Here is a 26,790-nt window from a genome sequence, read left to right as displayed (position 1 = left end):
GATGCTAAGGAGGTTATATTGATGTTAAATTTGATTACAGCCGCTAGGCTGTTAATAGGACAATATTGGAAGAAGGAATCCTTGCCTACTTTACAAGAATGGTTTCATAAAGTTTCGTATTTGGCAGAAATGGCAAAGATTTCGGCTTTTTTAAAGGAGCAATCTCAAGAAAAATTTTTTGCGGTATGGGAAAAATGGATAAATTTCATACAATATAATTTGGATATGGAAAAATATTATCTAGCCTTTTTATAATTTGTAATGATTGTTTTTTCTTTCTTTCTTCTTTTTCTTCTCCCCTTTTTTTTATATATATACTTTTTACGTATTATTATTCATACATTTTTTTTATATATGTTTTATTTCTCGTCTACTTTTTTCTTTTTTCTTTCTCTCTCTCTTTTTTTTTCCATTTTTTTTCCTTTCTTAGTATATATTATTCATTTTAAAGCTTATGTTACGCATATTATTATTATATATATTATTACTGTGACTTTTATTATTATTATTAATTATTTTATAAATTGTAAATGTTATTTTTAAAATTTGTTAAATAATCCTATATTCAGTTCTGGGAAGTCGGGGGGGGGAGGGTGGGGTGGTTTGGGAGGGGGGGGTGGATTTTTATTTGTAAAATTTTTGAAAAATTTCAATTAAAAAAAAAAAAATAATGTATTCTTGTGACTATTTTAGCTGTGAAAAATAAGCACTTCTTGAAACATAGCCAAATATCTTTAGTTCAGAAAAAAGCTTTTCAAATGACCTTGTTTATCAATTACTATTGGCTATTTTATTTTTTGTCACTGATCTGAATCTTGATGACCAAAAACTGTATTATAAAATATATTATTCTAGCTTAAAAACAATTTTAGTTTGAATTCCTTTAGATGCCATGCAACTCCAATTTTCCAACTGTAATGCAATACACATTGATTTGAGAGGCATGGATTTAATAAAATATTTAATAAAAAATTATTTCAACAGAAGCAAGTACTGGTTTTCTTAAATTAATTGAATATGTTATAATGTTTACTGCCTAATGTCACAAGAGATGACACATCCAACATTATGAAGCTGCAGAGTATTGTCTGCATAATTTTCATTTTCTAGAAAATTAAAGCTTATTTTGCGTATTAATAGCAACATCCAAGTTCTGTTGACAACACAGTACCAATCAGAAAACTAAACTAATCAATATATTCACAGGGAATAAAAAAGACAAGTTATAATTCTTGCTATGGATTAACACCATTGATCATTGTTATGACTTGGGGATTGCCCCCTCCCCCGAATTAACTGACAGGAGGAAATCCAGGTGTCGAAATCCAGTGTTTAAAAGGCGACAAGCCTATTCACCTTCTTGGCAACAGGCGACATTTCACGCAGAGAAGGATTTACAAAAGGACAACTGCTTCATACAAGGCTACTTCAGTCCGGCCTAGCCATTTTTAACTCCTCTCCTTTTGCTAATGCAAGTTTCTGCTTTAGGGAATCGAGGGAAGATGCAAATGATCTCACATTGCAAACGTCGGAGGGCCACATTGTGCGATCCCACCCGAATCTTTATCTGGGCGACAAATTCCATGCTGGTGAAACGGGTGTGTCTTGCACAGAATACCTGCTCAAGCTTCGGCCCGCAGAAATGGCCAAGGACAGCATAGAGCGAGGAAAAGAACGGACAACCGCGTTCCGACCGGCCCGAAGACAGCCAGCTGCTCCCCCCGAGCCTTCGCAATCGCCACCGCTGCTTTTCCCCAGCACAAGCGCCGGCAACAGCTTCCCCACGTGCAGCCAAGAAGCCTGGCTGGCGACTCTGGGGAAGGAGCGGCAGAGTCACTTCCGCCCATCTGAGCCTCGGCGTCGCGCGCCCTCTACAGACTCCCGCGCGCGCTGCTCACGTTTCCCTCCTTCTCCCTTCCGAGAACGCCACGGGAGCCCGCAAGCCAGCGGCAGGGAGAAGTTTGCTGCGCCCGGACGCCCCGCGCGAGTCAGCGAAGGAAAGCAAGCAGCCCGCCCGTCTGACCAACCATTATCCTCCCTCCTGTTGGCACGGTAAGTGACAGCCGCTGGCTTCCCTGGGCGCGGATGGTTGCTGTCCGCTGTGCGGCAGAATAGGAGCCCTGGCCGTGGCGCTGTAAGAGGCTGCCGCCGCCGCCGCCTTTACCTATAAACACTGAATGGAACCCGCATCTGCCTCCCGGGTTTGTTTGTGCGTCTTTGAGAGCCGTCTCTAGTGACTGGCCACCATCAAGGCAAATCACCTGGTTTGCCTGCTTCCTCGTCCCCCCGCCCGGCAGTCATCTTTCGGTCTTCAGCATCCTTGAGAGGACTCAGGGATGCTGGAGCCCGCGTCTGGTTGTGTTTTAGAATTCAAGGGATGGGATGCGAAAGATGGACGAGCGGATGCTGTTTGGGCCAGCATTTCTTTTCGAGTGCTGCCTGGTAGGTGTTCTCCGTGTAAAAATACGATCGCTCTCATTTTACGCGCTCGGACCATTAAAGATGCCGCTGATTACCTAGTGTGGGTCCCAAAGTGTGACATTTCAAATATCAGATTGCCCAGTTATATAACCCCATAAAGCATATCGCTGGGGTTGAATCACGCTGCATTTTCGAATGGGTTGTACCATCATTCGGACAAAACATGCTTCTTTAATATCATTATGAGGCCACAGCTTCTGCCTCCAGTGGGCTATTCCCCTGTTAAAGAAAAATATGCTGATATAGCCACACTTGCATTTCCCTTCTTGCAAATCTCCAACCACTGCTTCACCATTTGCCGTAAAAACCTTTGTAGTCTTTTCAGCAATAATTTCAAGATGTGTAAAACTTATTTTTCAGGATAAAATATGAAAAAAAATGTTATAAGAAAATTGAGAATCTTCGAAGTTGGGCTAAAATACTTTCTTGAAGTTATATAATTCTAATAGGCACAGGAGATATTGAATGTAAATTAAGCTCTGACTCAGCATGTGGCACTAATCACAAGTTGGCATTGAGGTCACAATGTTCTAGATTTCATTATAAATTGAAGGTTTATGAAAAGTTGGACTGCTTATAAGTCAAGTGAAAAGTAAGACATTTTCATGGGTGCTCACAAAGGAGTAGTAAATAATTCACCATGACTTCATTGTGGAAATGATGTGAGTTTATAATTTGTGTCATTTTTGTGAGTAGAAATATGATGTCATCTTACCTTCTTTGGGATATCTTCAGAATTTTTTGTTTTTTCTAAGTACATTGTTTAAATTAAACCATATAATTCAGTTTAGATGACACTAAAGCCAATTCTGAATTTGCAATCACAATTGCAAAGAATAAGGAGACAGAAACCTATTTGGAGAAGTATAGTTCATCCATTGTAATAGAATATGCTTTTGGTTCAGTAGTAGGGCTAACAAGGGCATGGTTTTAGTTTTAAAGTTTATTAAACATTTAGATTGTACAGCTTATAGTGCACAAATATCTAAGTGCTATATTGTATGCCATACAGCAAATTACTAGCATTTGACATCACAAAACAAAATGCTAAATGGTTCTTAGCTATGTATTTACTGTTATGGCTTTCTGTATAATGTGCAAATGGCAATAATTACTAACTTTATTTATATCCTGCCTTTATTATTTTTATAAATAACTTAAGGCAGTGAATATACACAATACTTCTTCCTCCTCCTATTTTCCCCACCACAACAACCCTATCAGGTGAATTGAGCTGAGAGTGATTGGCCGAAAGCTTTCATGCCTAAGGGAAGACAAATGGGGATTTGATCAAGAAGCTACATAAAATTTTCTTCCAGCAAGATTACTGTACTGTGTTTCACACTGTCAATTGTGGTTTGTTTGTGGGTTATTCAATAAATCATATTTGCTAGACTCACGCAATATGATGAGTTGTATGGGTTCTGTGTCTGAGTTCATGGAAAAATTGCCACTGAGTTGCTGTTCAACAAATCATTGTGTATATAAAGTGTATATTAGAGATAATGGGAGACCCAAGCGAAAGCAAAAAAAAAATCTTTTTGATGTTTATGTTTATTTTATGAGTTTCTAGTCAGAAGTGTAGCTGTTGAATTTAGTAGGGTTTACTCTCAAGTAAGCATTTTAGGATTGCAGCCTTAAATTTCCTAGATTATTGGGCCCAAAATGTCAAAGAAAATGGGTTCGGAAGGAAACAAGACAATGTATTCAGGGAGATAATTGCAGGCATAAGGAATAAACATGGGGAGGGAAGAGGAAGGATGATTATTGATATTTGAAGGAACTGAAAACTTTATATGACTGCAAATGATAGAACTGGATATATGCAAAGATACATTTTGGATAGAGAAAAATAAGAGGCAGGATTTGTGTTACATAAAGGTAAGAAGTTTATCCTAGATTGATATTATCCACACATTGGCAGCTTGTATGTTTGAAACTGGCAAGTTTCCTGTTGTAGATTTAATTCCTTTTTCCCTTTCTGCCCATTGCCAGTATGCAATGAATCTGAAGCCTGACTAGAATGCAAAGATGAGCTGGGTTAATGTGGCAGAGGAGTTGAATTGTGAACCAGAAACTAAACTCTGAGAAACAATCTTTTGAAAAGAAACCCTATCCATTTTGGATTAAGACATATAATAGCATTCCAAGTATGGCAGAGATAAAGAAATCATAAAACTGTTTCTATATTTTAGAATAAGGGAAAGAAATTGGGGAAGGAAAGGAAATCAGACCTAGAAACAAGCAGGTGGCACAAAGAAAACATTCACAAAATAAAACAATGACAGTACAACCAGTAGAACACTCAAATTACCTCTCTCTCTGCTGTTCTGCATTACAGTGCATAGGTTTTGTTATGATTCATTGGAAGGAACCACTTAGGTCTGCCTCAGCATAAGATGGATCCAGATATATTTAATTCTGAGTGATTGGCAGTAGATTGCTTACAGCTAAAGTTATGATAATTGCATTTCCCAAATTATGTGATTGCAGGAAGAAAGCTTGAAAGAACCATGAGTGGATTTGAGGGTAGAAAAACTGTTAAGTCCTAGTACTCAAAATACATTTTTGGTGCTTAAATTCTTTGAGATCTGACACTTTTTATCTTAGGTATATGCATTTTACAACAGGTAATGCTTGATGAATTTGTGGATTTTAGTAAAAAGCAAATCAAATCATGCATACCTCAAGTATGCCCAGCCCTTGTTTGGGTAATGATATATAATCAGAAATTCAAACAGACAAGTTTAGTGCCAACATAAGACAGGAAACTAGGATCAGGAGGGAATCAGAAAAAAAATAATCCAGGATGGATATTAATGCATTAATTTACTTATAAAAGTAAAAAAAATAGCCCTCAAACTTTTGTACTACATTAGAAATTGAAAAGAACTTGATAGATAGTGGTATAATGTAGGCTGGAAATTAGCATTCTTTAAAGGATAACTGACAACCACAATATTTTTAAAGCAACAGAGAAGAAAGGATATGGTAGAATATAGGAATAAACTAACAACAACAACAACAACAATAATAATAACAATAGAGTTGGAAGTGACTTTGGAGGTCTTCTAGTCCAACCCCCTGCTCAAGCAGGAATCCCTATACCATTTTGGACAAATGGTTGTCCAGTCTCTTCTTAAATACTTCCAGTGTTGAAGCATTCACAACCTCTGGAGGCAGGTTGTTCCACTGATTAATTTTTTTAACTGTCAAGACATTTCTTAGTTCTAGGTTGCTTCTTTCTTTGATTAGTTTCCATCCATTGCTTCTTGTCCTGCCTTCAGGTGCTTTGGAGAATAGCTTCACTCCCTCTTTGTGGCAACCCCTGAGATATTGGAAGTTATGAAATAACATTTAATTTTTTAATTAATAGAATATTTAATATTATCAAAGAATGACGCAGATTAGTGTAAGGGCTGAAGCCGATGAGTAAAACAGGAATTCTCAGGCTTGTCAGAATTGTTGAATAAACATTGAATCGATGTTTGCCAATCTCAAGGCTGGAAAGAGAACAGCCCAATGTCCTTTTATTCAAAAATTGGGAGGAAAAAATTATGATTTAAATTTTGAAACAAATATATATTGTATTTAATGCCCGATCCTTCTGCATTAAGCAGATTTTTTGTTTATACATGATTTCTCTTGTCTACAATAAAACAATTATATAAAACTGTAGTGTGCCGGTGAGCAGAAGCAAATTCCCGATTATGGATTTAATGTCTGGCAAGTCAAATTTTATTGCCATGCCTGACAAGAAGTTTGACAATCATAATACAAGAAACGTTAGAATATATAGATTGGGGAACTTTTGCTTCCCTTATAAGTCAGCATTTTATGATTTCCCAAGATACATAAACTGGAAGACTATCTCCAAAATGGCTTTTTATCTTAATGCTACTTTGATATTTGAATCATTAGCATTAGATTGTACTCTACTGTTTTAGTGAAGAGCATCATTGCTTATGTAAAAGATTTAACACCCTTACCCCCGATTTTAGCACAGTAGAACATGGCTGATGAATATAAAATAAAACAGGTTTGGAGAAAGAAGACAGGGAAGAGCTTTTCTCTTACTCTCAAAACATTGGGACCATCCAGTGAGGCTGGTAGGAAATTTAAAACAGAGAAAAGAAAGTAATTTTTCATACAGTGTGTAATTTACTTGTATTCATTGTATGGCGTGATTGTTACCAATCTGAATAGTTTTGAAGGGGTTTGGAGTTGTTCTCACAATGCTTAGCCACATGCAAATGGTCAGCCATTTGTTGCATATCTGAGCATTTGTGTCATCGGTACGATGTCTGCTGCACTTTGTCATCTCTCCCAGATAAATCAGGCAGGAAACATGATCAAAGTGGATGAATTAATTCTACTTTTTTGTAGGGCCATGTTAACAGAATTTTGCAAGCCTAAAACTACAAACTTCCTGTTGCCACTTTCAACTACTTCATCCATTAGGATGGGTCCTTCCTAAGTTTCTTTCTCTGATTGTTCCGCCACTGAGGGCTCCTGTCTTTCTTGTCTGATTATTTCTTAAGTAGCATCTCTTCCCTTCGTTCCCCAAGATCATCCATACATTTCGTAACAACTTAGTCCTAAGCCAACAGTTTACTACTTTAGTTGACTTCGAAGTAGTGCCATTTCTTGTAATTTGTCTAAACCCAACAACACATCAAGTGATAAACACCTTACTTTTCTATAAGTTAGTTTGGGTGTATAATGCAGTTGAATTTTTTTTAAAAAAATCTATTTGATATTTATGGATTTTCACCAGGGTTGTGTTCTAGCTCCCATTTTGTTTAATGTGTATATTAATTCCCTCATCAAAATCTATAGCTATTTTGGCTCCCTAACTGGGGAATCGACATCTCCAATTTTTATGTAGATGATGCTGTCATTCTAAACATATACTGGTCATAAAAGAACTATCATTGCTTTGGTCCAGCTTTACCCTAAAAAGCATTTGATGGTTAATTATTAAAAAAACTCCAAAATGTTAGTCAGTCATTAATGGTTACCAGACAGAACATGTTCAATATTTATATATCTCGGGTTTAATTCCAGTCAAATGCTGGCTTTGATACTGATTATGTTATTGATTTGGCTCAAAGAACTACCACAGCAATTTTACAGTATTATTATTATTATTCATAAGAAATAGATATTTATCTGGAACTATTAAACTTTGTAGACAAAGGCTTAGTTAGTACAATAACTATTTGGGGCAACTGTCAGTCCATAATCTAATTTTCTAGCCTACTGAGATCACTTCAATCTAGATTTCTCAGGTTTATTTTTGGTATGCCCAAATGTGGTTCAGATGTGGCTCAGGCTAGAAACAAGGCTGATTAGAATAGAAACAAAGCTTAGGAATATTTAATTAGTGGCTTAAATTTATTTATTAGCCTATTTGTGCCTTTTTATTGTGTTTTAAATCTATTTTAAGAAGTCTCTTAAGCAAAGAGCAAATATTGCAGTGTTCGTGGTTCACTGTCTCTGCCCAGGTTGCATACAAAAAGTGGGTACAATCAATTACTCATCTGCTTTTACATTGTAGGTTTGATATAACTTTGAGCTAAAATTATTTTTTCCCATTTTAGGAGCAAATCAATTTATGCGCAGATCTAGCTTCTTCAACCCACAGATGGCAGGAATGTCAAAGGGCAGATCCAACTGTGTGGATTAAGAAAATGTTATGAAACTTCTAGCAAGTTAATAGAAGTAAAATAATATCTAAAAAATTCTTGTCCTTTTTGAAGAACTGAGCCATGATGTTTAAAAGTGACTGAAAGGCTTTCCTCAAGAAAGAGATTCTCAAATAAAAATCTGATTCAGAATACAACTCCTTATTTGTCCATTTCTTCAGTGCAATAGAAGAAATGGACATGTTAATTTCATTAAACAGTGTTTTGATTGTCTTGTTTTTATGATTCAGGAAAGCTGCACTAAATTTGAGAATGTCTTCAGTGAAACACCTTGTTTATGCTATCATCCATTTCCTGAGAGAACAGAGTCAGATGGATACTTTCACATCCGATGAACAAGAAAGCTTGGAAGGTGTGTGGAGATGGGGCAAGTTGGTATTTAAATGAAATATTGCTGTTAAGAAGTGAATGCTTTATCTATTGTATTTCATAAATGTATTTAAAACTGAAGATCTTTAGAATCACTTAGTCATTTACCTCAGTCATTCTTAAAAAAAAGTAGAAGGGAGAATTAGAAAGATTGTTCAACACAGTCAGTTTTCTCTTTCAGTGCATAGTCATAGACATTGAAGAATGTTTGGTATTCCAGAATGTGCATCCAGTTCACATGGAGAATTATGATGGCAGGCAAGAATTCACAAACCTAGAGTAAATTTCATATATAGGCTTTATTTAGTAACTGATAACGTTTAGCTTTCTGTTTAATAAAGGAAAGATACATTATTTTCTGCTGTATGTTAGACCAATCCTAATATGATTGCCTTTTGAATGCATCTTGATAGTAAGTTCCAGAATTAACCACAAGTATGAAGATACCTTTTTTTTATTAAAAAGTTTTATAAAAATTACAATATAAACCAAAATCAACCCACCCCAAACCCCCTCTCTCCCTCTCCCATTTCCCAGAGATGAGTACAGGGTTACAAATATGATAATCATAATCTAACTAACATTAACCAACTATATAATGTGCTTTAACTCCCCTTTAACATAAATATAAACAAATTGAAAGTATGAAGATACCTTGTGATGATAAAAGATTTATCTATTAGTTGCTTTTTAATTCCTTGGATTTTCCATTTCCCAAAGAATTTTAATAATTACATAGAAACATCCATGTAGTTTTCTTGATGGTAATAATGAAATATTTTGCCTTTATCTTCTTCAGAGCCTTCCCCCCCCACTTCCCAGACTATTTATTTATAAAATTTATTGGCTGCTCATCTTACCACAGAGTAACTAGTCTGTAGTCCTACAATGCTGCAGTGAGTATCTTCTCAACCCTGCTTATTTTTTGAGACCAGCTAGATGCTACCATCTCCTTCTTAGCAGAGATTGCAAGATTATTTTAGCATCCATTTTAATGAAATTATGCTCATTTAATTATAAAACAATTTTAATCATTAAGAGTTTTTTTCTGTCAAGTTCAACTCCTGGTGAATATATGGACAGCATGATCATGATGCTGCTAGCTGTAGGCTAACAATTGTGCTGATTTGTTAAATATATTTTTCCTTGCCGGCCAGGCTGTAGGTATTTGGGAATGTAGGCATATGATTGAGATTGTGAAGCTTATGTCTGAACAAAATTTGCTTACTGTTAAGTCTAGATAATTGAATCTAATTTTAGAATATTCAAATGAAATTACATTTAGAGGTATTGTTGGTTGAAGTAATGAGTGTACTTTGAAATCTTTGAGATTTTTATATATCAATAAAATATTAATACTTTTTAAGAAAAATATTTAATTAGGAAAGTATTTTGATATATTCTTAAAATAATTTTAAAAGGTATTATAAAACACGCTTCAAATCAAATGGTAAAAACATTTCACTCTTTAGTGATTAAGAAAAGTAAAATTCTAAGCTATTATCATAACTTAGAGATTTACTGAATATCTTACAGAAGTCATGCATCCTCACTTTTGATTTAATTTTTATTCGTAAACATAACTCCAATGTAGTAATTGAAAACTATTGTAGTTTCCTGCAATATATCCCAAAATCAGTTTATACTAAAGCTACTATAAGCTGGATTTACATATGCTAAGCCGCATTGTGGCTTAGGTTTAGCATAAAGTATGAGCCCAGCTAAATATAGCTTATTCTGTAAAACTGTAGCTAAACCTATGGCTTAGTGAAATGTGGAAATCCAGTAGTAATCCAAGGGAAATCAATTCTCTTACTCAGGAGAAAGTGTCATTAAAATTATGGAATTTCTGTATAAATAAGCACAAAGCTTCTTTACACTTCCTTCCTTCCTTCTTTCCTTCCTTCCTTCCTTCCTTCCTCCCTCCCTCCCTCCCTCCCTCCCTCCCTCCCTCCCTTCCTTCCTTCCTTCCTTCTGCTTCTCTTCTGATGACTTTCCCATTGAATTTATTTAGGAGAGAACAAACACTTTAGTAGCAATTTACTAGATGAGTAGAATATGTTAACTAGACAGATAGGAATTAATTCCCTAGGAATACTCCACAGAAATGAGGTAGGAAAGAGATAAACAGATCCGCCAAATAGATCACTATCAAGGAGAACATGGGGAATATAGTATAGCAGTGAAATTTTTGAGATCTAGTAGGGGAAAAGAGTGTACTTCATGTAGAAGAGGAAGAATTGGTGACCATTTAAGAAGACATGGTACAACAGGGAGTAAATAATCTACTTGGCAACATAGATTAGGATGGATTACTGAAACTTCCTTTTGGATTTTTTTTTTACATCTTTTATGAATATATATCAAAATTTAGAGTTGCCTAATGCAGATTTTAAAACATAACAATTCTTAGTGTTTGCAGTGAGTTTGGAGAAGCATTGTAAATGGAGACTATGAATGTGGATGAGTGTTCTCTTGCCATCAAATAACAATTATGATATAAAATTTACATTGTTTGTACATAATGATAAACATCACATTATTTTTAAAAATAATTTATTTCTCTCTAGTGGCAATTCAGTGTTTGGAGACAGTCTTCAAAATTAATCTAGAGGATACCCGTCTTGCAGTACCTTCACGTTTGATAGAAATATTTGCAGATTCCTGTCATAAGGTACAAATTAATTAATTTTTGTATTATTTAATAGAGTACACTTTTATAAATATAATTCTAAGTCCAGTTTGCTACCAAAGAATTGTAAGAATGCCTTTCTTATATGTGATACCTTATTTATAAAATGTTATGATACTTTTGTTAGCTTGGGCCAAAGATTTTTACTCAGCTTATAGATTTTATCTTCATCCCTTTTTTTGCAACTTCTGATAGGCTTTGATTTCATATAGATCAAGAACTATTATTGACAGATTATTGACAGACTATTATTGACAATATCACAATTTAAAAATATGGATTAAAATGTATTTGAGAGCCTGATTTGTTCAAATAATAATTGTACATTTGTAAATAGAATAGCTTAATTAGAAACGTACATTTTATGTAGATATGCCAATCAGAAAATAAATGTTTATAGTTTAGTTTTGTATACCTTGATACAAACTTTCTGAGATCAGATATCTTAGTTACACACTGCTGATTAATATTTAAACTAGCTTTAATTTGCGTATTTCCTGCATTCAGATCTTAATATATATAGAGAATGAGAAATGTTTCAAAATTAGGCAATCAGATCCATTTCTTTTACATATAGAAGTAAGAAATGGACTCAGAGCTGACTGAATATGGTGAAATCCTGCATAGATTGGTGCATTGCTTATCCTAGTGCTTGTGTTAAAAATTAATATAGTAAATGGAACTCAAGAATGAAAGAGCAGATTTGAGTACTCCCAGATTACTATTTTGGATAGTGTCTCTGCTCTGACATATTGTGCACTAAAAGAAAATTACTTTACAGCATTGATTTCTTCCTGATATTACATTACTGATATTTATTGCAAAATAGGCCTCTCGTGGCTTGTTTAAGATCAGTGATATAAATGACTCTAAATAAAGGGATATAGAAAATAATATTTCTCTTTCTCTAACATACCCATAGAATGAGATTCTGCCTCTCTCAGATTCTTTGCCAGAGGACCTTGAAAAAGCTGATCAGCTCAAGGATGAAGGTAGGAAACTGAAAAGGAATTGAAAAAAAGAATCCTTTATGCCATTGATAATGTAGTTAATTTGTTGGTCATGATGAGAGATAAGTGCATGAATGAATTACAAATGCTCAGACTATTAGTGTTTAATACAGACAGGTCAAACACAAGGCCCGGGCCGGATGCGGCCCGCGAAGTGGTTTCATGTGGCCCACGAAGCCATCCTGGAAACAGTGAGGGAACGGCCCCCTCTGCCTTGGCCCTGGCCCAGGCCTGCCGGGAGCCAATGTACAATTTTGTGGTGGCCATCTATGCTGAAACGCATTCAGTCTTAGCTCCACAAGGCCGTCTGGAAACAGCGAGGAACCAGCCCTTGCCGCGTCAGCCCCACCCTCTGGGTGCGTGCTGGGGAGGTGTCACCCTTTGTGAGGAATGAAAAAATGCACCATCACCTGGAAGTGGCCAGCAAATGGCCCTCGCCTACTTCACATATCTAGCTTGATGGGCTCTGGGGGAGGGGTTTCAGCAGGCAGCAGGGCGCTCTCCTCACAGTGTCGAGAGGCTGAGCCAGGCAGCACAATCCAAAAAGAAATACGAGGCCGCCCAGCTCCCAGCCTGACTGGTTTCAGCAGGCAGCAGGGCGCTCTCCTCACAGCGCTAAGAGCTGAGCTGGGTGGCGCGAATCTGATGAGAAGTGCAATGCTGCCTAGCCCCCAGCCTGCCCCGTTTCAGCAGGCAGCAAAGTGCAAAGTTGGCAAGCTTCGCACCGCCCGGCTCACCTCTCGGCGCTGTGAGGAGAGCGCCCCACTGCCTGCTGAAACCACGCCCACCCAGTAGGCCACACCCACTCCATCCATGCCCACCCAGTAGGCCACACCCACCCAGCCCCCCAAGGGCAATTGCAATGCTGATGTGGCCCTCAATGAAATTGAGTTTGACACCCTGGTTTAATACATCTTGTATGGGATGAACAGCTGTTTAAAGTATAATGTCTCCTGGCTGCTGTGGAGGAATAAAAAAACACAAGAACATAAAATGTACAGCAAATCAGTCTAAATGCTAATTTGGACTTAGGACTGGAAAGTTATATTGTATTTAAATCACATATCACATTAGCATAGTATGGCTTCCTTAATTTTGGTCTAGTGTATAGACTAATATAAGACTTTGTGGTCTGCAGCCCCTGGTTTATAGCATGTTGTATTAACCTAAAATTCCTTACAGTTTCTTGTTTCATGAATCAGGCCTTTATTTGCATCTCCTATCATTGTCAACTTCATTTTGGTAATATCATTTGTTTCTTTTCAGATCATAATATACTGTATATTCAGTGTGACTCCCATACTAAAGAATACAATCTCATAAGTGGTTTATTAGAATGCAAGCAGTAGCTATTTTTTTTGCTACTCCAATTAGCAACTCTCTGCTCAAATTAAAGCATTTCTGACAGATGGCTATCCATCTTCTGGCTCGGTGCTTCATTCAAAGACAGTCCATTTCTGAGATTATTGGTAATTGGTTCCACTGTTAAACTATAGTTCTATAAATATAATTTAAATCTGTTATTGTTCTATGGGTTAAATCTATTATTTTTTGACCTGTGTTCTAAGGTAATTATTATTACCAACTTAAGTTAAAGGATATCCAAAATTGCCATCATTCATAACATGGCATCTGACACAAATCTTTTGATTTCAGCTATAATACTCTAGCTGTTGAACTGTAATGGATCACTAATTTGAGCCAGTTTTTCAAGGAATGTGCCACCTTGTGTCAAACAAAATTACAGAAGAGAAGTATTAATAGTCCCAGTTTGTATAACATTGCTCAAAACATTTTTTTTTCCAAAAAATATTTTTGAAGGGTAACCAAGTTGTTTTTTATGGGGTTTATTTTACAGCACTCCTAAGGCTATTATTCAAAACAGCATTTCATCATTTCAATTATTCATGACCATTTTATTATGATGATTTATTTTAGGTAATAATCACATGAAAGAAGACAATTATGCAGCTGCTGTGGATTGTTACACCAGAGCTATAGAATTAGATCCAAATAATGCGGTCTATTACTGCAACAGGTGAAGTTCATATAAAGCATGTGAATATTTATTTCTGAATTATATTTATACTTCTCTCGGTCTATATTACCACTCTTCGGCAGAATGCTACACCAAACTTTTGTTTTTGTTTTGACCATTACATTTCTAGAATTTCACTGCTGTATTTATTGTCCTTCCTTAATTAGGCTCAGTCATCAACCATCTTCTTATTTGAAATTTAAGGCCCAGTAGAGATCAATGGAACTTCTTTTGAAAAAACTTTAGTAGAGTTAGATGGGCAAATTTTAGTTTAGTATTAGGAATGTGTAGCTCTTCAGTTCTGAAGGACAAATACTTTGGAAGGCATATGTGCGTTCTTTAAGAAGCTGTTTCTTTTCCTGTCCTTGCATAGTAACTACATGATCCCAAGAAAAGATATGTTTGAGTTAAGGAGACATTGAAGAGTTAGCAACATGATATAACAATGATATTATTATTGCTATTTGAGGAGCCGATTCTCTTGCATGGTTTCTGTCTGTCTGGTAAGATCAGGCAGAGGTGACTGTTTCAGGTTGTATCCATTTAAATCAGTGGTTCTCAACCTTTCTAATGCCGCGACCCCATAATACAGTTCCCCATGTTGTGGTGACCCCCAACCACTTATACATCACTGGGTGCCAGGGGCGTGGCCAAAGAAAAGGGGAAAAAATGGTGGACAGCCTTATTTGGCGACCCCCGTGAAATGATCGTTCGACCCCAAATGGGGTCCCGACCCACAGGTTGAGAACCACTGATTTAAATCAATGTTTCTCAGCTTCAGCAATTTTAAGATGCGTAGACTTCACCTTCCAGAATTCTACAACCACTATGCTGGCTGAGGAACTCTAGACTTCCACACGTTAAAATTATTGAATTTGAGAAACACTGTGTTCAACCATACCATCTGTCAGGACCTAGGAATTGTGCCTTCTCTGACACAGCTCCTGCCCTCTGGGAATAGCCTACTGATGTTGTTGTAGAAGTCTTTAAAAACCTGGTTCTTCTCCCAGGCGTGGGGTAGGGGTGGCTTTTAACTCCTGTCAGGTGTGTTTTTATAATATATGGAGGTTGTCTTGTCTGGATACAGAGTTTCCTCTGTTTATGTTTATTTGTTTATGTTTCCACAGAATAAACTTTCCAGAGTCACTCTGAAGTCATGTGGCATTTATATTAATAAACAAATTCTAAAGTAGTGTTTTTTTAAAGTGTGGTTTGAGGACCCCTGGAACCTCTCAGAGGTCCAAAACACAAAATTATTTGCTAAACATAGAAGATACTTGCACAAATTTAAAACAAGATCACTCTTCTCATTATTAATTTTATTTAGTTAAAAATATAGGGTTTTTCATGAAAAATATTTACGGTATGTTAATATATAATGGGTATAATATTGTTATTTTGATATGAATCAATACATATTTTATAAATGCATCAGCTTTAATTTTTAATATATATATAGCCTTACCAAAAAAAGGGCTCTTTTGGGGTCCTCCATAATTTTTAAAAGTGGGAAGGGCTCCAGAGCAAAAAGTGTAAGAAACACTGCTCTGAAAGTATTCTTAATATTTGTTATAAAAATGTGTTTTTTGACAAAACATAGAAAGTGACTTTGGTAGAGCTTTTTCCTCAATATTCTTTTTATTCAAAAACATGAAATTGGTGGGTGGAAAAACAATCTACAGCTTTTTTTTTCAAAGCGAGACAACATGATAAGTGTATTAGTGGTTGATGGTCAGATGGAGATCAGTTTGTTGACTTTTATATTTTTTGAGCTTTCTTCTTTTTTCACACCGTAGAGCTGCTGCTCAAAGTAAACTGAACAATCACAGTGAAGCAATAAAAGACTGTGAGAGAGCAATTGCAATAGATCCAAAATACAGCAAAGCGTATGGGAGAATGGGGTAAGAAAATTAATGTTATATCTTGGATTTCTGGACCACTCATCTCTTTCAAAGAGGGACTATTTCTGTCGTTTGTTATATTTGCTATGATTTCATTCTTTGACACTCTTTCATTTCTTTCTCCCTCCATATTCTTCTTTCTCTTGTTCTTTCTTTCCCTTATCTCCCTTGTTCTCTATTGTTCTCCACATTTTTTAATCTCTGTGGTATTCTTCTTCCTCTTTATCTCCTTTTCTATTTTCTCACAAAAGGAGGAATATGAACCTCATCCTAGTAGTCTGAACCATGTTCTCTAAAATGGAAAAGCTCTAAATATTTAAAATATTTGCCAGCACCTCAAATTACTAAATCTTTTTACCTGACTACCAAGAAACTAAAAGATTAATTTGAATTCATTAATCTGAATAATAATAATTTAATCAATTTAATTAATCTAAGCTCTTTAAATTAATACCCCAAAATGAAAGGACTGTCTGGGTTACTGCATGACTTCATTCTGAAGTCATTATTTTAATTCAATTCAAAACCAAATAAATTTTGAGGTTCTACCTCTTGTATTAATGAGACTTGTGGTGTCTCAGACAATTTCATGTATGTTAATCAATACATTTTAAAAACATTTTTTAATTTTCTATTCTCCTATCTTATAACTGAAAAATCAACAAAAGCCAAATCAAGAAAGACTTCCTCCTTCCTTCCTTCCTTTCCTTCTTTCCTCCCTCCCTCCCTCCCTCCCTTCCTAGTTAAAGGCCCATTGAGAACTTTAAGAATGTAGGGTATTTTTAAACTGTGATAATATTTGGTGATTTATATAACATGGTTTCAAAAATATAGGAAGTACTTTAATCAATGGCCTGCTTTCATTTGACTCATTACATTGACCGTCTCTGTTGATCCTCATTATTTTCAAGATAAGCAAGATTTGAGCTTCTTAAAAGTAACGTTTGATCTTACTGTGGGAAATGATCTTTGGTTCTAGAACCTGATGATTATTTTGTGTAACAAATCTATAAGCTATCAGAAACTATCTTGCAAACAGAAAAATGCTATACTTTACATTCTTTTTCAAATATTGTTTACCATTTACTAAGTGAGAAGTTAGTGTAATATGCATATAACCATATGGTAAGCCGACTTCTCACGGTATCCTGTTACACAGAATTGAAATTATATTTGTTGTTAAATGCGAAGTCGTGTCCGACCCATCGCGACTCCATGGACAACGTTCCTCTACCATCTTCTGGAGTCCATTTAAGTTCACACCTACTGCTTCAGTGACTCCATCCAGCCATCTCATTCTCTGTCGTCCCCTTCTTCTATTGCCCTCAATCTTTCCCAGCATTAGGCCCTTCTCCAGTGAGTCCTTCCTTCTCATTAGGTGGCCAAAGTATTTGAGTTTCAACTTCAGGATCTGGCCTTCTAAAGGGCAGTCGGGGTTGATCTCCTCTAGGACTGACCGGTTTGAACGCCTTGCAGTCCAAGGGACTCGCAGGAGTCTTCTCCAGCACCATAGTTCAAAGGCCTCAATTCTTTGACGCTCAGCCTTTCTTATGGTCCAACTTTCACAGCCATACATTGCAACTGGGAAAACCATGGCCTGGACTATACGCACTTTTGTTGGCAGGGTGATGTCTCTGCTTTTTAGTATGCTGTGAAATTATATACCACTCCCTATTTTCTAAATGTATGCAAATTGTAATAAAATTATCTTTGTATGTGGTGTGATACTATTAGCTATACGTTTACTATATTATATCATTATAAATTTATATATAAATTTATATAAACAATTTTAAAAGTGTTTCTTGTAACTTTCCTTAGTCAGACTTTGCATACAAAACTGTCAGATGCAAAGAATCAGAACCATTTGTGTAGGTTGCAGCATAAATGATTTATTTACTATATACAGCCTATAGCCTATATACAATAGCCTATACACAAGAATCTGGTCAACTAACAATCAGCACTAAATTGGCAGTAGATAAGTGGCAAAGGAAGTCAAGGAGGGGCTAGGCTTGGATCACTTGTGATAATGCAAGGACTCTAAACTGATGATGTGTTTTATTCCGCCCCTACCCCCAGCTCTGGCTGCTCTTCTACAAAAACACCTCAGCATGGATGAGTAACAATTCTACAGGTAGTGGGGATAAGGGGCAGAGGGAAGCTGGTATGAAACTGCAGTAAAGCATTACTACTAGACTCTGTAGATAAACTGAGCAATAAAGTAACAAATATAAATATTCGGTGAATGATGTTTTAAAATAAAAGCTATAGAGCCAGGAAAATATTAACCTTTTTATTACTTTGTAATAAATGGATTTTATTGATTTGAGCCCATTCTTTTCTCTACAATTTAAACAATTTATTTATATTGTTAAAGAATAGATTTTTAAAAATAGAAATATTTGTTCAGATTGTCCTCATGTTGGCTCCCTTTGTTCATATTAGATTGGCTCTGACTTCAATGAATAAATATCAGGAGGCAATTAACAGTTACCAAAAGGCACTGGATCTTGATCCAGAAAATGATTCTTACAAATCAAATCTGAAAATAGCTGAACAGAAATCAAGAGACATGTCCAGTCCTGTAAGTTAGCTTTCAAACCATTTGTAATAATACATTGTTTAAATATTTTAGTTATCCAATGCTTCTTTACTTATAATTGACATGTATTTATTTTCAGACTGGAACTGGTCTAAGTTTTGATATGGCAAGTTTGATAAACAATCCTGCCTTCATTAGCATGGTAAGTGCACTTAAAAATTATTTTTGTTGTTCCTGGGTTCCACTGTTTCTCATATTGGCTAACTATTCCTTACTCATAATATTTTCATTGTTTATAAAGATGATGTTGATGATGTCATTGATTAAAATTAAATCCTGGTCTTTCCCCTTATTCAAAACACCTTGTAACTGGAAAGCAAAATACAAAAACTCAACAATCAAACCAATACAATTAAAATCAATAGAGACATGCAATTTTCTTAACACCAGGACAAATAAAACTGCTTGAAAAGTTAAAAGCCTGGTGAAAAAGAGTGTTTTTGATTTTTTATTAAAACCTGGGAGACTGAGGGTGGGGTAAAGATATACTCCCTGGAAAAGTATTTCATAGCTTGGTCCCACGCTAGAAAAGATTAGATAGCTGAGCTTCTGACAGTTGGGGCATCTTCAAAAAAGCCACATATTATTTATATAAGTAGACTCATAATAGGGCAGTATTGAGATACCATAGTCTATAGATGTTAAGATTAATTAAATACCAAGAAAATTTGACTTTGAAAGTGCACCATTACTCACAGTACTACTGGCCAATGAAACTATCCTGCCTAATTTTGGCTTCATTTCATCTATTTCAGGCAGCAAGTTTAATGCAGAATCCTCAAGTCCAGCAACTGTAAGTATCAACACAGGCCACCTGTGTTGTCATAGAGGTGACAAAGCAAGCATAACATAAAGGATTAGGGTGAGCACACATCACTTTCAGGAAACACACTTAGTGCTGAAATCTCACTGAACAATTTTCTTTCTAGTAATAATTTTTCCATTTATTAGGGTAGGATGAAGAAGAGATTATAGGTCTGCTTTTGAACTCAAGAAGAAAATCTGGCAGTGGAATCTGTTCTTTGATGGGTTCAAAGAAAATACATGAGTTTCTGAAATTCAAAACCTAATACAATGAGTACATGTGTGTTATGTGACGTTTATATTCCACCACACTTTTAGACTCTAGGTGACTCGTAATACTAATAGAGTACAAAATATGAAGTTTGTAAGTAGTGTTGAGAGGTAGCTTTGAGCAGTATGTGATAAAGAGAGCATTAGTGACTATTGAGTAGAATATGCTGCTCCAAAAATTGTCACTCTGGTGCAGGGGTGTCAAACTGCTGGCCCGTGGGCCAGTTGCATCATATGGAAGCCACGCCCACCCGATCTGGCAATGCAAAAAAAGTTGTGATACGTCATGACATGTCACGTGACGTGGTGAGTTTGACACCTGTGCTCTGGTGCATCAACTAAAGCTGGGTAAAAGTTTTCCTGACTAAACCTCCATCTGCTGTTCAGGATGTGTCAATAGTTTTGAATGTTGCTGAGAGGCCCAGTAGAGCAAAAAACACTGCACTCTGGCCATCTAGGTGATGATCAGGATGATTTGATCACATGCCCAGGTTAAAATTCACTTCATCCAGGATGCTCTTGAGCCAAATCCTCATCACATTCTCAGCCTTTATGTAGAAAGGGATCACTTCTTCAAGGTAATTGGTATAGTAGTCCCTTCTCTCAAAGAAGTATTTTCCATCCCGCAAACCCAGTTGCCCGTTTCTTCCTTGTCTGCTTATATAAGTCCAGGAAGAAAAAAAAACTGCTCCAAAAGTTTCTGCAGAGAAAACAGTTTCAGAGAACCTTACAAGCCATTACATCAGCTACGTCATTGAATTCTGCCTTTAATTATGTGTCCAACTTGCAAATTCAAGTGATTTTTTTATCTCCAAAATGCCTTATAAACAAGTCCCAGCAGCCTGAAATTCTTTTCATCTATCATTCCCCAACAGCATGCCAGTCCATCAAAACAGAGCTATGAGATGCACAGAAATAATAAGGGTACAAATATAACTATTTCACCATCTTAACCAACAAAGTAAATGTTTAACATTGTAAGCCACCCAGAGTTGCCCTGTGGTAACATGGCTGGCCAATAAATTTGATAGATAGACAGACAGATGAAGACATCCAAACCTAGGCTCATGCCAGTGTTCAATGATATTTATTCTTCATTTTTTGCTATCTAGAAACTGTAGAATCTACATTTAATTTCCTTGAGCTGTTCACAAGTGATAGCAACCTTCATGGTAAATAGGCAACTGTCACATTGTTCTTATTTGAATTTATGCAAGTGGAAATTGTTTGTATTAATATATCTCATTCTCAACGTAAATAGACTTATGAGAGCTTTACATTTACCTGTAGTCTCTTAAAGAAAAACAGTATAGCATGAGAGTTAATAACAATGGAGTTGAAAATCTGTATTTCTCTCTATCAGTGTCATATCTATTTTCTTTAGAATGTCAGGAATGATGACAAATGCTATTGGTGGTCCTGCTGCAGGTGTTGGTGGTCTCACTGATCTCTCAAGCTTAATTCACGCGTGAGTATATATGATTTAATCCATTTAGTTAGCATTTGAGAAAAGGTTAGGCTTTAAAAAGTTTAAGGTGTTTTATAGATATTTCTGTGACTAGAAAGTCTAGAAATAATTTAATGAAGGATTTGTAATTACAGTAAGTAAAAGTAGTATGGTGTTTGTTTTACTTCGTTTTGTTTAATTCTTTGAGTTGTTCTTGTCTCCTGGCAATTGCCTGGACAAGTCCCCGCAGTTTTCTTGGCAATATTTCAGAAGTGGTGTGCCATTGCCTCCCTCTTAGGGCTGAGAGAAAGTGACTGGCCCAGCTGGATTCATGGGTCCAAAGTTGAAAAGAGCTCCTTTAGTTTGGGTGTTGGCATGTGCTTATTGTATATATGTTGCATGTATCTCCTTAAATAAGGCATTTTTTTTCACCAACTTGCACAGCGCCATTTCTATAGTGCAGCGTGCCTTGCTGAGGAATTCTGGGAGTTGAAGTCCACAAGTCATAAAAGGGCCAAGTTTGAAGACCCCTGCTATAGTGTGTGCTAACTCCAAGAAACCTCTTTTTGGTTTTTACTTTTTCACCTTGTTGTCCCTCATACCCATTCCATTAGTTCACTACTTTGAGAATTCATTTGATATAGTATATTGTTGCAAATACTACTTGTAGTAAAAATATGTTAGACTTCCTGAAAGAAATTCAGCAATTCTTACCAAGGCTGAATTCACATACTGCTCTAAACCATATAGTTTTATCCCCACGACTAGTTTATCAGGCATAGTTTGCTCTCACGCATATCAAATGTGGCTGAGTTTAGATACTGAATTAAGCCAAAGCCAACCAAAACACTTTATGGCTTAATGTAGTGTAAACCTAAATCTTAAAAAAAATTTTTTTAGAAAATATAATGTACATTGACATATAACACAGAAATAAAGATTATTCTTTGTTGTTTTTATCACTTTTTATATTGTTTAACATAGTAATCCTCAACTTCTGACCAGTTACTTAGCAACCTTTTGAAGTTATGATGGACCCTTCCAAAAGGCAGTTATAGCCTGGTTCTGACAGCAGCATCCTCTGCCCCCCCCCGCAGTTACATGACATTTCAGATGCATTCCAACTGGCCCACATTTACATCCATTTTCAGCATCCCAAAGTTATGTGACTGTAATTTATGTTTTTGTCAAAAACCAGAATTTACTTTCAGTTTCCAGCAAAACACCTCTTAGCAAACAGTGGGTTTACTTAACAACAGTGGATTGACTTAATTACCATGATAATAATGATGGCTGCTAAAAAGGTAAAATAAAGTTGGTCATGTGCTGACCCACTTTACGGCCATCACAATTTATGACCATAATGGGCCGGCTTCATTAGTGTCACATAAGTCAAGGACTATCTGTACATCCTTAGATTAACATTAAGTTAGAGAGAATTTTAAAGTGCTTATGTGTTTTTCTTAGGGTAAATAGAGTAACTTCTGTTTGAATAATATTATTTTTTACATCTTTGAGTATTACACAATATTGACTGTCTTTTTTTTAATCTTTGTTTTAAAAAATACACATTTTGTACAGGGGACAGCAATTTGCCCAGCAGATCCAGCAACAAAATCCAGAACTCATAGAGCAACTGCGAAACCATGTTCGAAGCAGATCTTTCAGTGGTAGCACTGAAGAACATTCTTGATTCAAGAAACATCAATTAAAATATTGTTCTACTAATTCCAAAAGGCATATTGTAGCTTGTAGCAAATATCACCATTGTAATTCTTCTCAGACATGAGATAGAAAATTATTTGTGTGTATTCCTTATTGTCTGTTGAAAACAGATCATTGCACACAGATTTGAACATATCATGTATGTTTAGTGATGCCTTTGTACATGGACTATAATTAGAACTGTTGACTTATTACAATCTCTATGTCAGGGGAGCATCTTTATATTAATAAGCAACAGCATGTGGATTTTTCATTCTGAATGGATTTTTGCAGCATACTGTGCACTGAAAAACAGCTAGTGCATGTAAGAGGAATAGAAGATGGGCTATCACTTTGTATAAAGGTTATGTATAAATTACATTTGATAAGCTTGTTTTTTGCCCTCTAATACAAGGCTGTGGAGTACATATACAATTATGCATGTCTAATTGGCAATAAACATAAAGAGTTCACTTTTGACAAAATATGGTTGATTATTGGAATTGTTGAAAGAAAAGACAGCCTGTTTGAATTGCTTCAGGATAAGATAATATGGCAGGACAAAGAAAAGCTGAGTGAACAGAAGGTGGGGAAAGATGGATAGGGGTGATTATAGAAAGTGGAACAGAGATATTAAGCTGCATTTATAATGTAAGAAGGCAACTAAAGCCAAATCGGTTTGTAGAGTGATTGCTATTGATTAACTGCTAAGTTTGAAAAGAAGATATAGAGAAATGCTTGTTCTTCTGTATTGTTTTACAAATGAATTAACATCCAAATCTTCTATACTATGGGGATGGGAGAATACGATTGTGAATTCCATCTTTAAGAGGTATAATTAAGTAATGGAATCTCCACATAACTTGCGTTCAATAGTTAGTAGAAGGATGAAGTTAGAATGGATGTACTACCATAAAGGAATGTTAAAGAGAACGCTCCAGAGAACATAGAATGGGGAGAATCTGCATATGGAAACTCTAAAGATCTTTCTTATGAAATGATACCATGTTCTATATTAATATAATTTTATATGCATGGTATCAATTGTATTTGTCATCTACCTGCTTGCATAGTCCTGGAAGGTTGACTGTACATTACAGATCCATTTAAGTATTTGAGATGGCATACCTAAATATATTGTTTAAAACACTGACTAATATATAAAACTGCGTTCATCATAGTTTTATCCCTCTACTATGAATCTGATTGCAACCCCCCCACTATTATTTTTCCTTGTTTCTTTTCTCCCTCCCATTTTTTTATAATACAGAACAGAATTACTTAAATCATTTCTGCAAGAATAGAACGGTTCATTCAGAAGAAAGCTTTCAGTGTCACAGTATGTTATATTTAGAAAACTTTTCATGGGGGGATATCCTGGAATATTGATTGGGTGGAAGAACATCGACAACCTTCTGCTCCAAACAATAATTTGTTAAACATTTATTCTGAATATATGTGGAGAACCATCCTGACTTTTCCATAAACTTTCCTCCCGTGTTTAACACGTTTTGTTGACACTAGAACAGATTAAACTCACTGCATTAAGTGTATACTCTAAAAGTTGAAGAAATTGCTAACAAATAATAATTTAGAATAAGTTTGTAGTTCAGATGTTAATAATTAACTCTAAAAACTGTTCTAAATTATACTATGTGTAATTAATGTTCTGAAATCATTTGGTAAATTTACTCCAATGCTAACTTAATAATTGCTACTATAGTGCTTACTGTTGCTAGTCTAATTCTAAAATGAAGATTCCATGTTTTTCTTAGCTACCCCACCCCTTCTATAAGTCTGTGTTAAAATGTCTGGTGTATCCTGATTCACTGTCTTTCAAATTCAAAAAAGTAGGTGTGTAATACAGCACTAGCATTTTCATATTCACAGTGGAGTATTTGCCAAATGAATGCGTATTTCAGAAAGTAACATTTAAATAACTATTCACATTCCACTCTATTCCTTATCTCGATTTTTCAAGGACATATAATGGATCAGTCCTCTGTTATTTGGAATAAGTTTAATAAAACAAATATGCCGTTTTTATATACAATATTGTCTGCGGTGGGATTTTTTTCATTCTTTATTTCAGGAAAAAGTCTATGCTCATGTCTCAAGCTATTTTAAACCAGGGATATTTGTAGAGGTAACTGCACTTATAGCTACATATTCTATTTAGAAATTTAGCCATTGTTATTAAGTGACAGAGTTCTTAAGTTTAATATAACTTGTTTCCTAAGTAAAGATTGCCATTAGGAGTAAAAAAAAAATCCTATTTCATGTTAAACTTTCATAACAAATGCCAACAATTGTGGCAAGTACCAAAAATCACCATAGAAAACAGTATCTGATATAATTAAATTTTCTTGTTATTCCCAGCTCTTTATACCCTTTATTTGGTCTTCAAATATGAATTTTTAATTATCAAACCACTCATTTTACTGAATCACTATATGTAGCCTTACTAACACATATTCCTTCAACCAGGCAAACCCACCATCTAATGTACAGATTGAGATGACGCATGTCAAATATAACTGGGATGAGAAGAAAAGGAATCTGCCCAATTGGAATCCAGCATTTTTCATCAGTTGAAACCATCTTGGAAAAATACAATAATGCCTTTTTCAAAAGAATCATAGTAATGTGGTCCACCAAAGAATCTTGTAGCAATTTGAAGGTATCAATTCATAGTAATTTCAAAATCTGTGTACCGTGTTACAATACTTTCAAAAGCACCAAGTGTTACCATGAGTTGTAGGTGTATCCATACAAATTCTTTAATAAATGAGACCTAAGAAAATATATAGGAAGTTACTGGGGATGGCACAGTTCTGCTACAGCTAAGCTAATTTGCCTATATAGTGGAATTAAAACTTCTGTGCACTATTAGTTGAATAATAGTGGCTGAAAATTAAATGGCTGAAACTTCTGTTTTCCAGAAACTTGATTTAATTGCTAAAGTAATAGTCTGGAGCACCCTGACCTGTTTCTGAAAGGCTTCAATGGATTCCAGTTTCCTCTAAGTATACATTATAGCCGGTGGCAATAATATTAATCTTTTATTGAAACTTGCTTCAATTCATTTTAGTGACTGCAAACCTCTTACGTACTTTTTGCTGAAAAAAAAATTAGAAATGATAGATTATGGAAGAAGGAAACTTTAACGGAACACTATAAAAATATAAATATTTTTATAACTGCTGTTAAGAAAATCAGAAACCCCTTCCTTAATATTTTTTTCTTTTTCCTCTTCTACTTCACATTTCTATTACTTTTATATATTTCTCTTTAATTCAAAATTTGAATCACAGCATACATGTGTTGCATTTAAACCCAAAATTCAGTTAGTTATCAAAGTTTTCTAGTGATTTGTTGACAAATATAGGGACAAATGAATGTTGGAAGGTATTTCTTGTCTGAGAGTTGTGTAAATAAATTTAGTTGTGAAATGTGAAATAAATCTTGAGACTGCCAACTTCAAATTCTTTAATTTGAAGTATTAAACTTTCATAACAAATGCCAACATTTATTAAAAAAAAAACCAGGAACATGGAGCAGGACTTACCATGCCTAAAGATACTGGAAACATTCATGGGCCCACTTGAATTAAACTAGATAAAGGTTAGAGAACCTGTGGTCCTTCAGTTGTTTTTGCACTATAGTTTCCAGCATCTTTCATCAATAGCTACAGATGTCATGGTAATTCAATTATATTTAAGAGTCACCTGGATTCTCCCAGTTTCATATACTAAGGATGA

At 35.5% G+C, this 26,790-nt stretch overlaps 2 protein-coding genes across 6 annotated transcripts in view; one reads left to right on the top strand and one right to left on the bottom strand.

The window, feature by feature from the left end:
* NLN (neurolysin) overlaps positions 1-1,750 on the bottom strand; it is a 40,481-nt gene extending 38,731 nt beyond the window's left edge. For 2 of the 3 annotated variants that reach the window (XM_039364983.1, XM_039365009.1), the window contains exon 1: positions 1,619-1,750. In XM_039364983.1, the coding sequence (XP_039220917.1) occupies positions 1,619-1,659 (41 nt within the window). In that variant the 5' untranslated portion in view covers positions 1,660-1,750. Of the gene's footprint in view, positions 1-1,518 lie in introns of all 3 variants that reach the window. The other variant, XM_039364991.1, reaches the window with a different exon arrangement.
* Positions 1,621-25,082, top strand: SGTB (small glutamine rich tetratricopeptide repeat containing beta). 3 transcript variants are annotated; one of them, XR_005559367.1, is made up of 11 exons: positions 1,621-2,052; positions 8,420-8,541; positions 11,129-11,232; positions 12,173-12,242; positions 14,199-14,298; positions 16,095-16,199; positions 18,648-18,786; positions 18,884-18,946; positions 19,560-20,802; positions 21,263-21,346; positions 22,907-22,954. XR_005559367.1 is itself a non-coding variant. In XM_039365049.1 (11 exons), the coding sequence occupies exons 1-11, from the start codon at positions 1,643-1,645 to the stop codon at positions 23,016-23,018; spliced, it is 1,347 nt and encodes a 448-aa protein (XP_039220983.1). In that variant the 5' UTR covers positions 1,621-1,642; the 3' UTR covers positions 23,019-25,082. The 3 variants fall into 3 exon arrangements, 1 of the variants encoding a protein (XP_039220983.1); XM_039365049.1 differs by having other exon boundaries at positions 19,560-19,597; positions 22,907-25,082; XR_005559371.1 differs by lacking the exon at positions 22,907-22,954 and having other exon boundaries at positions 19,560-19,666; positions 21,263-21,331.
* The last annotated feature ends 1,708 nt before the right edge of the window (positions 25,083-26,790 follow it).

This window comes from Crotalus tigris, unplaced genomic scaffold (genome assembly GCF_016545835.1).
Source record: "Crotalus tigris isolate CLP2741 ecotype Arizona unplaced genomic scaffold, ASM1654583v1 scf7180000017592.2434428, whole genome shotgun sequence".
In the NCBI taxonomy this organism is placed as follows: domain Eukaryota; kingdom Metazoa; phylum Chordata; class Lepidosauria; order Squamata; family Viperidae; genus Crotalus; species Crotalus tigris.
This window is presented reverse-complemented; position numbering and strand designations above follow the sequence as displayed.